Source organism: Arachis hypogaea, chromosome 3 (assembly GCF_003086295.3).
Source record: "Arachis hypogaea cultivar Tifrunner chromosome 3, arahy.Tifrunner.gnm2.J5K5, whole genome shotgun sequence".
Taxonomy (NCBI): Eukaryota; Viridiplantae; Streptophyta; class Magnoliopsida; order Fabales; family Fabaceae; genus Arachis; species Arachis hypogaea.
In genome coordinates this window covers 7,253,181-7,264,837 of record NC_092038.1, presented here as the reverse complement: position 1 = coordinate 7,264,837, position 11,657 = coordinate 7,253,181, and the positions used below count along the sequence as shown (strand labels likewise).

Here is an 11,657-nt window from a genome sequence, read left to right as displayed (position 1 = left end):
GAATAATTATTTAAGGCTATAAAGTTTCTTTAATTTTTAGCTTCCGTTTTTAGAAAGTTATTTATTTTTGAAAATTTATTATGTAAAAGCAAAAAATGGATAGGTAAGAGGAAGTGCAATTTTAGCTCGCAGACCGTGTATGAATGCTAAGCAACTTTAACCCAAGCAAAAACTGGCTGTAAATATAAGTTTTGTGCTTCATTATTGACATGATAAACACATATATCCCGTTATTGGCAAAAAGTTGTGACAATAGCATCAATAATTTTAAATTGTTAATGGTCTTTTCCAATTAACTATATTTTTATTAATATGTTTATTTATTTATATATATACTAGTTGTCGTAGGTCCAATCATGAAAGTCAAGTCTTTTGTTTCTCACCTCTAATTTGTCATTCTGTACCCCACACACCTAAAAATATCACTAGTTTGTTTCAAAAGAAAAAAAAAGGAAAAGAAAATATCACTACAGTTGTCTGTGCCATCTATAATCTTATACTATTTCACCATAAATCATTACTTTTGCTATTTATTTTTCAGTACTATGCCCGTTTTTTCGACGATTTTTGCCATAAAAAAATAACAAATCCCCTGACATATACCAGAGTTTCTAACGAATCACCACCGTTAGATTAAGCTCTCCATGTTGGTCCCTTCAAAATAAATCAACCACTGTTCACATTCTGGCACCACATGAGCTCCCGTACAATCTTTCTGATACATCAAGCAGCTCTCGCGCAACGGATATATCATGATCAATTTTCCTGGATTATTTAAAAGTAGAAGAAAAATTTTCCTTTCATTTTTTTAAATCCAAAAGCATATATTATATATCTCTAGCTAAATAACATTAAAAAAGAAAAACAAATTAAACTATGCCTCGAAGCGGCGTCGTTTTCTGGGTGTCAAAGGGAAAAAAGGGCAAGTTGGGGCATAAAGAGTTAAAGACAAAAGCATATCCGTGTCCTCGGATCCGCTCCGCTAACCCTGGTCAATCCCGAACCCAACCACAGTTACTTCACCTCACTCAAAACGTGCCACGTGTCCAAATCCAACGGCGACTTCTGAAGATTTTCAGAACCACGAGCTACTATAAATATCAGTTACACTCCCCTCTGCACTCTCATAGTCAAAAACCCTAAAATTCTCATCCTTCTTCGTTGCAATACGAATCGATCGATTTCTTTTCTCTACAGCAAAAATGGCTAACCCTAAGGTTTACTTCGACATGTCCATCGGAGGACAACCAGCCGGAAGAGTCGTCTTCGAGCTCTTCGCCGACACGGTTCCCCGCACCGCCGAGAATTTCCGGGCCCTCTGCACCGGTGAGAAAGGCGTCGGTCGCGGCGGCAAGCCTCTCCACTACAAGGGATCATCCTTCCACCGTGTGATCCCTAACTTCATGTGTCAGGGAGGTGACTTCACCGCTGGAAACGGCACCGGAGGTGAGTCGATCTACGGCTCCAAGTTTGCCGATGAGAACTTTATCAAGAAGCACACCGGTCCTGGGATCCTTTCAATGGCGAATGCAGGACCTGGGACGAACGGATCTCAGTTCTTCATCTGCACCTCGAAGACGGAGTGGCTCGACGGAAAGCACGTGGTGTTCGGCCAAGTTGTTGAAGGAATGGACGTCGTTAAGGCGGTCGAGAAGGTTGGATCTAGCTCCGGCAAGACCTCCAAGCCTGTTGTGATCGCCGATTGCGGTCAACTCTCTTAGAACTATTGCGTTGATCGGAAGCTCAGTCTCTTTCCCGTGGTGGTGTCTCCCTCTTTCTCTCTGATCCTCTCTCTGAAAAGTTGATGTATGGTACTAAGCGGTGTCGTTTTGGTGTTTTCAAATGATAATCTCTTTTCTGAGTCGTGTAAGGGTTTCGTGGTGATGTTACTCTCTGCGTAGAGTTGAACCCGTTTCCCATTCGTCATTTAACTAGTGTCTTTGTGATGATGATAAACATAAAACTGATTGAGCTACCTTCAATAAAATTAGGATTTACATCATAATTATTCTCAATCTTTTTATCTTAATATATTTCTATTGAATTTCTACGGATTTTTACACTTAAATAATGGAATGATTTGGCGTGCTTTTCAATTTATTATGATGAATTAATTTTATATTAATTTAATTAAATAAATATCACACTATTTATTATAATTGATCTCAATTAATTAATTATAATTTATTATATCAAGTATTTAATTATTTTGATATATTAATTTATAAAGGATATTTAGTATTTAGGTTTTAGGACTAGGAGCACTACTCCCTTCGTATAGGTTTGGGAAGAGTACATTGTTGTCCGTGAGTTTTCCGTGACTACAGCAACTCTGATGAGTTCTAGCCTGGGGCTGGCAGAATGAGCCTCCCCATGAGGCTGGTACCGTCTGACACGGTTTTTAGGTTGTTTTGGTTTTTGTTTTATTTTTTTTATTAAAAATAATATTTATACAAAGATCCTAAACAATTTTTTTTATATAAAGTACCCCTTTTTTGTTTTACAAACATTAGTGGACTGAATGGACCTCATAAAAACTAGCCCAATATGTTTTTACTGAATAAATAATAGAGTCATAGTTTGTCCAAAAAAATAATAGAGTCATAGTAAATTTATTATTTTAAGTAAATGAAAACATCAGTCCAAAAAAAAATCCCATTTTCAAAAAATATTAAAATTTCAGAAAATTGAAAGTGCTACCCAGCTATTACATGTTCAAAATAGTTTCAGCACATAAATATAATCACACTCCTACAACAATTTTACTGAAAACAAATCCAACTATTACATTGTTACCGACTAATCTTCTATAATAAATTTTTTTGATTTAAATTTTTTTAATTTTATTTTTTCAAATAATAATTTTATAAATATTAATAACTTAATTATATTAGCATTCAACTATTTTATCAGTTGTTGTACTTTTATTCAATTTTTAATACAATTCGTAATCATTGGATTTTAATTATGTGAAATAAGAATTTGTAATTACATTTTTAATAGTAATTAAAAGTACTCAAAACTATATTACCTGCTGTTAGCATTAGTATTATTATTGCTGTTATTCAACACTGTAGCTTGGCACTTTCTCTTCATGAGAAGAAGAAGGGACATTAAAAAAGGCCACCAAAATAATGGTCTGCATTAAGGGGAGTTATAAAATTCCAAGGCCTGCATTAAAAAAAAAGAAAAAAAACAAACAAATAGTTTAGTCCATAAAGCCCAAAAACTGGTATATACAAATATTTTGAAATTGACATCTCAACCTTTATTATTTATACAATGCACCATGTGTTGGGGGAGAATAATAAACACCGAAATTGTCTTTGTTCGGTTACAAAGTCATAGAGTAATACACATACCTTTACACGTGTAGCACCCTGACAGTGGACAACAATCCACTCCGTACCAGCCTCATGGAGAGGCTCATTCTGCCAGCCCCAGACTAGAACTCACCCAGCAACTCTCCCCGCACACTTTTCTGTAATCTCTTTGAATTCGTAAAGTAACACCTCCAACTCCAAGGTTAGCTTTCCTGAAGAAGTGCATAAACTGAAAAAAGTATGGAGAAAGGTGATTATAAAGTTTTGAATGTTGGGTTCGATTATTTTTTCGCTAAATTTAATATCAAGAAAGATAGAAAAAAGGTTTTATTAGGAGATTTATAAATAATGTTAGGTCATTATATTACGATTAAGTTAATGATCTTTTGAATTTTAAACCATGCGAAGTCTTTATTAGAGAGGCACCATAGTATGGATAAGAATTGCGAGATTGAGTATAAAGTATTATTATGAGAAAGACAAATTTACTCGAACTTTTATGTGTAAGTGAATCAGTCAAGGTAGTCCTTGCAATCAAGTCGGGAGAGAAAGACAAATTTACTCGAACTTTTATGTTTAAGTGAATTTAGAACTAGCGTGGAATATGAATGTTTATAATTGATATCTGAGAGGTGCAATTGTCCTGCCTGTGAGTACTTAATTCGACTCCACTCGATCGTGTAGAGTTGCCAATTCGATCCGCAGCTGGTAAAATTTTTGTGCAGGTTGAACCTTAATTTTATCTGACAAACCCGCACCTTATATATGTATATGTTATATACTTGTATCAAAATATGTTTGAAGTGAATGTTGAACTAAAGACTTTTCATTAAATGTAAAAAGTTCTTAGCTACTAAAAGAAGATCATTAATTGATAATTTAATATTTTTTTATATAAAAATTAGTTCTATTTTAAATTATCATCAAGTTATATAATAACGTTATATTTTTTGTAACTTGCAGATAGGGTCAGGTACCTACGGATTAAGAACAGATAGGGTTAGTAATAGGATATTCTCAACTTGCAGGTAGAGTTAGGGTTGGCTCCAGACCTACCCTACCCTAACAATTGCGACCCCTAAATGTAGCGTGACTATAGTTACCTCGGCATATGTGGATGACTAGGTAGGGGCAGTTGACACAGCGGTGGATCATGAGAAACGCCCATCAGGTTCAGCAAGTTTTTAAATTTGGATATATACCCATTAATCCCGTGCCAGTTGCGGATTCTGCAAAAAAGATGAAGGCAAGCACGCTGCATAAGAGAAAGGAAGGGATGGTTACATTAGAAGAAGAAGACGGCTGGACTAAGGTTTGTGGCAAAGAAAGAGGGAAAGTGAACCAAACAGGAAAGGCCCAATCTGCTACTAAAAATAAGAAATCTCTCATTTTCTAGAACCAAACGAGCTGGATTGGGAATGGCCTGAAAAAGGAAGTTAAGGGGCCTTCGGGACATGCTAGGTCAGGTAGCGGATTTTACTCCTCTCAAGCTCGCCAAGAACCAAAGAAGAATGGGGTAAAAATCAAAGGTGCCACTGCAGTCACGCCATCGAGTACCCCTACTTTTAAAAATGGCCACAAGTGGCTGCGCCCTATCTCGTTGCAAAACTCACGGTGTTCCAAGCCAATGATGGTGTGTCAAACCAGCAGAACCAGAACCCGTCGGTGGTGGCTACTAGTGTGGTGGTTGTGAAGGCATAGGTGCAATGACATTTTCAATACCGAAAATCATTGGACAGATCACAAGGTGGTTGCTCTCATCAGAAGCACGGTCATGGATCTAAGGTTATATATAAACAGGTGTACTTCTTTTAGTACTTTCAGGAACTGTTTGTCCTAGGAACCTCCTGTAGATAATAGTTTTAAAGTTAATTGTGATGCTAGTTTGTTTATTGATTTGAGCTTGGCTTGATTTGGTTGTCTTATTAGAAATTCTAATAGGGTTGGATTGCGGGTTGTTCTGGTAGCTCTTTTCCCTGGTCCACCACCCGATGTGAGTTTTTTGCAATTCGAAGGAGCTTTGTTTTAACTTGGGATTGCAGATTGAGAAACATAGTGTGTGAAATAGATTGTCTGAACATTCTTCATCTTTTGCATGACTCTCCTCATGAGTGTAAACCTGAAGTTGTTGATTTAGTTAACAAGATTTAGGAGCTGTTATCATGACCCTGGTACGTGCAATTTAATTGGATATGTAAGGAAGCAAATAAAGCTGCATATTGAATTGTTAGACATAGAGCTAAAAGTAATCCAAATCATGTTATTTGGTCTGAGCTTTGTAAAGCTCTCAAGCAAATCATTATGTTTGATTTAGGATAGGTGTTTTGCTTTGTATTTTTCTTTGTTGTTTAGACACCAAAAAAAATTAATTTATAAAGTGCATAATAAAATAAATAAATTATTATTTATTCGAATTAAATATAATAAATATAGATTAATTTAATTAAAAAATGTTATCTTTTATTGGGTTGGAAGTGAGTTAAGTCAGCTCGAGTTTGACTCGTTAATAGTCCGATAAGCTGAACTTGTGAGCTAGTGAGCTGAACTTAAGTTTGGAATTGAACTTATAAATTAAATGAGTCGAGCTTAAACTTGAATATGCTCAACTCATTAGCTCGTGAGCTAACTCGATTATATATATATAATATTTTATTTTTATATATAATTTTAATGTTGGACATAAATAAAAAATTTATAATTGATAGATAGACAATATATAAAATTGATTTGTTTTAATATTTCTTAAAATATATAAATTATAATTTATTGATATAAAATTATAGGTTATATTCCTGTTATTTGAGCCAACTCGTGAGTTTTCGCTGAGTCGAGTTTGAGTTTAAAAAATAAATTCGATTATTAATGAGTCGAGCTCAATTTTCATGAGTCGAGTTTGAGCTCAACTCGGCTCATTTCTAGCTCAGTCTTTTATATAAAACAATGCATTTATAATGATATTAATTGTAAAATAATAAATTTTATTTAATTTTATTATTATATAATTACAATATTTTAATTTAAATTAAATTAAAATATTGCTATTATTTTTAATTTTAATAATAATTTAATTTGACCAAATATTTACTTAAAGTAATTTTTAATCTTATTTTTAATTATTTATATTAACCTTATTAAAATTGTTTTATTTATTCTATAATTTAGGTTAATCGAACTGTCACACTTATTTGTGTTATTTAAATTCGTTATTTAATTTGACATATGTTATATTTATAGTTAAAATAAAAGAAAACCTAATTATATTAATATCTTATGTTGAATTAGTTTTACTTTGGCTACTGTTTTTATGTATTACTATATTAGGTTGATTTATGTTTTTTTAAATTATATATAAATAATGTGGATCAAATGAATTAATATAATTTGTTGCTTTTATAATTGAATGTAATAACTAGATTAGTTTGTTGTCTTTTTTCTTATTAAGAAGGGCTTAAGGTAGCGTTTGGTAGAGAGATAGAGATAAAAAGATTGAGACTGAGAGACAGAGACTAAGAGATAGAGATTGAAATAAATCTCAGTATTCTGTTTGGTGCAAAGTGAGAGACAAAAATTGAAACAAGAATGAAATTCTAATTTAATTTGTACAAAGGGTAAAATTGTAATTAATTAATTGAAATGAAGGTATTTTATGTATAAAATGTTATTAAAGTTTCAGTTTCCATCTCGAAAAATTTTAATCCCCTGTGTCCCTACTTTTTGGAGGTACTGAAATACTGAAATTTTGAAGACAGAAACAAAAATTTTAGTACCAATTTCTGAACCAACAAACATGATATTGAGTCTTAGTCTCTCAGTATCTGTCTCAATACCTCAAAATAAATGCTGCGTAAAGACCTAAAACAAAAGCACTACACCTGGATTGAAACTCAAAATGTTTCTTCTTTTCTCCGTTGTTTTTTTATTGTTGGAGTTCTTTTCTCCCAATTTTTTTTTAATCTCAGTCTTACTCTTTTCCTCCATTCTTTTTTTGTCCTATTTTCATTGATTTTATCTTTTTAAATTTTTTTATAGGTTCTCTTTCTTCTCAACATTTTGATTAGATTTTTTTTTATTTTTTTCACTGATTTTTTTTCCTCTTGCTCATTTTTTATAGATCTTATTTTCTTACTCTTCTTACTTTATACGTTTTGATTGACAAAGATTCATGATATAGAATGTATGTTTTATTTTCAACTCATATTTCTTCTTTTAAATTATGGAGGATATGTGATTTTAAACACATTTAGATGTGTTAAGATTTGTATTATGCAATGAAGGAAATATTGAATTGAATCAATAAAGAACAGGAATGAGTATAAAGTAGAAGAGAGAACGGATGAGAGAAAACAGAATTGTATTGAAATTTAGTATTTTAGTATTCACTAACTCTAACAGTACAGAAATAGAATGTAACTCTAATTCAACTCTTATTGTTTGATCTTTTTCTTGATCTTTAATAGCCTCCCTCAAACTGAGAGTGAGATTTGAGCTCACTCTGAGTTTGCTGCAAAATTTTGTAAAGAGAGTGAGATAGATTAGTTTAGTAAAAATATCAGCTATTTGATCTTGTGAAGGAATGTTGCTGACATACAACTTCCTTTGAGTTACTTGATCTCAAACAAAGTGAAGGTCCAATTCAAAGTGCTTGGACTTGCTGTACAAAGTAGGATTAGCTGCAAGCAAGCACGCACTTTGATTATCACAATATATGGTTGGAGGTGTAGTGAGAGTATAATGTAATTCATGGAGGAGATTTTGTGTCCTAATCAATTCAGATTGAGCTGCTGCTAGTGCTCGAAACTCTGCTTCTGTACTTGATCTACTAACAGCATGTTGTTTATTGCTCTTCCGAGCAATCAGATTGGTTCCTAAGTATATACAAAATCCTGTAATAGATTTTCGATCATCTGTATCCGCTCCCCAGTCAGCATCTAAAAAGGCAATTAATCGTGAGTCAGTACAAGATGTATATAGGGTAACAAAAGTAGATGTTCTCACGAAAAGTGAAGGATATGATTTTGTGCTTGTAAAACCAAATCTGTTTAAAGTAGCATATAGGGTTAAGAACTATGTTCTTAGGGCTTGTTTGAGACCATAAATTGCTTTCTTTAATCTACACACAAGAGGAGGATTAGTATCATTAAAACCTTGTGGCTGTGTCATATACACTGTTTCATGTAATTCTCCATTGAAAAATGCATTATCAAAATTAAATTGTCTCAAATGCCAACTTCTACTTAAGGCAATTGAGATTACAATTTGAATAGTTTGAGACTTTATGACTAGACTAAAGGTTTGTTCAAAGTCCAATCCCTCTCTTTGATGAAAATCTTTTGCAACAAGTCTAGTTTTGTATCAAATGACTTGGCTTTGAGGATTCTTTTTCAAGGCAAACACTCATTTACTACCAATGATAGTAGCACTAGATGGAGGAATAGTAAGATCAAAAGTGTTGCATTTAGAGACAGCATCCATCTCAGTTTGCATAGTCTTAGATGGAGGTGGGTTTGTTGGGTTTGTATTATGAGATGTTGGAGGCTTAGATAGAATTGGTGCTGATCCAATGATAATCTGATTTGTTGGTGCAGCAACTTGAGAACACTGATTAGTAGAGAAATGAGAAGCATATGGGAATTTCAACTCATCAAAAACCACATTACTAGAAATATAAAGTTTACCATTTTGTGCTAGATATTTATAGCTTGTATGATTATTATCATATCCCAAGAATAAGCACATATCAGATTTGTAATTAAATTTATGCATGTTATAAAGTCTCAAAAGAGGATAACAAACACACTCAAATATGTTTAAGAATTGATAATCAGGTTTATGCTTAAGCATTTGTTCAAAAGATGATATATTATGTAAAATAATTGTAGCCATTCTATTAATGAGATACACTGTAACTTGGAATGAATCATTCCAAATAATGTTACTCATATTATTTTAATTCTAGAAATAAATATAATACCAACAAATAAAATTATCATAATTAAATTTTAACAAAAATAGTTTTTTATAATAATATTTTTTGTCATAATAATTAATAAATTTTTGGAATTATCTAATATTAAATTGTATTTATTTAAATCAGTTTTTATACATGAACAACTATATGTTGGATTGTACTTATGTAATTTATCATAATGCGTCGTTATTTAGTGTAAACTAAACTATAGGAAGATATACAAATTGCAAAGTACTATTTAGTAAAGTGAAGTGAGTTGTTCCTGAAATAATACTTGTCTATTTGTGTAACCTAGTTATAAGGAAATGGGTTGTTTGTGTTGATGGGAGATAACACGTGCTTGTGTCTGGCTAGTGGGTACTGTTGATATCAATTATTTAAGGAAATATCGGAAGGGTACCATATATTACATCGTATATAATTACATAATAATAATAATAAGATAATTTCGTATCATGTAGATTTTGCTGGGATGTCGCACTGATTATTATTTTATTTCTTTTTTTTTTTAATTGCATTTTGGGTAGCTGAAATTATGCTATTTTTAATACTCTAATCTTTCATTTGCTCCCACGTACTACGATTACATCGAGTACGAAAATTTTATCCGTTGAGAATTGCTTCACTGAATAACTTTCTTTTTTATTATTTTGAGACGATTGTAAATTCGAGATAATCTTTTTGAGATGCGAGGGCGAGAAAATGCATGAAAAAATAAATGGAAATGGGAGCTCTAGAAAAAGCCTAGAGGCTAGATCCCTAGAAATTTAGAATACACATTGAGAATTAAAAAATATATAATTTTATATATATACACCATTTTTTTGTGCAAATTAAAGTTTACTAGTAAAATATCATGGCATGGTTTCCACAGAAAACATTTTGATTTTTGGTGGAACTTTCATTTTCCATATTTTCTTTCATAACTCCTTCCTGTCTTCACTTGTTGAAAGATTTTTATGTTTATTATCCTGCCTATTTTCTTTGGCAATATAATATTCTATTTTGATTGTATAGTTTTCATCTTTTTTGTATGGCTAATATAAGTAGTCCTCTTTGTTGCTAAGAATCTCTTTATTGATCTCCGGGGACTCTTTTCCTTAATAGTTCCTTCCATTCCATAAAATTACTTCTCTAAACCCATGAGGAGTCTCTTTTATATGTTGCTGTCTAAAAATTGTCATCCCAAAAATATAGCGATTTTAATATTTGCTCCCAAATTAAATTTACATTTTTCATTGCCCTTCACACTTGTTTGGCAAGATAGGCAATATTTTATGTTTCAAAATCCTTAATTCCCAGCCCTGTATCGCTTCGGCTTTTTGTAATGGTGTCCAATTCTTCCAATGGGATGGGACATTAGACCCATCTAAGTCTTGATTTTGGTGTTTATGGGCCCGTTCAATTTTTTATAGGTAGCAAGAACATAACAATAAATTATTTCAGTGCCCAAAAAGAACAATGAAATTACTTTATAAACTGGTAGTTCATCACTTGATTTCTTAATTAAGAAGTCTAGAATTTAACCAAATTAAATTATTTAAATAATTTGTTTATTCATCTATTTAAATAAATGTCAAATTTAGAGATATGTAAGAAATAAAAAAACAAGTCTAGAATTCAAATAACGACCTTAAATAATAATTTTTTTTACAATTAAAACATCTAACAAAAAAAAATGATTAATGGTTTTACTAATTTGAATGAGTAAAACAACATATTTAAAATTAAAACTTTAAACCTTTTTAAATTTTTATACCTAAAATACTCAGAAAAATTATACATTCAAGTCTTTTAATTAATTAAGTTCAACAAAATTAAAATAATATATCTAAGACTCACATGTTACTTTTATTTCAATTAAAACAAAATCATATATAACTAAATTTTACATACATGTCTTACGTCATCTTCTTCTTCTTCAAGTTCATACCACCTTCTTCTTCTTCTTTTTTTTAAATAAAGGAAGCTTAACACAATAAAGTGGAGCAGACACAGAAACAAAAAGAAACATACAGAACAACAGCCAAAATAAATCAATCTCCTGGCAACTCTAGTATTGCCATCAGCTACCCACTGGATCACAACCACGCCATTCTGTATGGCTCAACACCGTCCTTGTTTGAATTACCCCGATGCTTGCTCTTTTATTATTGAAGATTTGTACATTACGTTCTAACTAGATGTTCCAAATCAGTGCAAAAAATGCTGTCATCCACATCTTCTGCCCTTGTTGTTTATTGTGCATGCCACTCCAACTCTCAAACAGTTCTTTAATGGTTCCAGAAATTACCCACTCTCTACGAAACAACCGCACCCAATTGCACCACACATGCCATGTTACCTCACATCGAAGAAATAAATGC

General features: G+C 32.1%; 1 protein-coding gene across 1 annotated transcript; it reads left to right on the top strand.

Moving 5' to 3' along the window:
* Positions 1–884: 884 nt before the first annotated feature.
* On the top strand, positions 885–2,002 carry LOC112789211 (peptidyl-prolyl cis-trans isomerase). The gene has a single exon (XM_025831008.3). The coding sequence runs from the start codon at positions 1,203–1,205 to the stop codon at positions 1,719–1,721; it is 519 nt and encodes a 172-aa protein (XP_025686793.1). The 5' UTR covers positions 885–1,202; the 3' UTR covers positions 1,722–2,002.
* The last annotated feature ends 9,655 nt before the right edge of the window (positions 2,003–11,657 follow it).

Excerpts from the sequence above, each read along its gene's own strand:
- LOC112789211 (XM_025831008.3), top strand. The coding sequence starts at position 1,203 with ATGGCTAACCCTAAGGTTTACTTCGACATGTCCATCGGAGGACAACCA.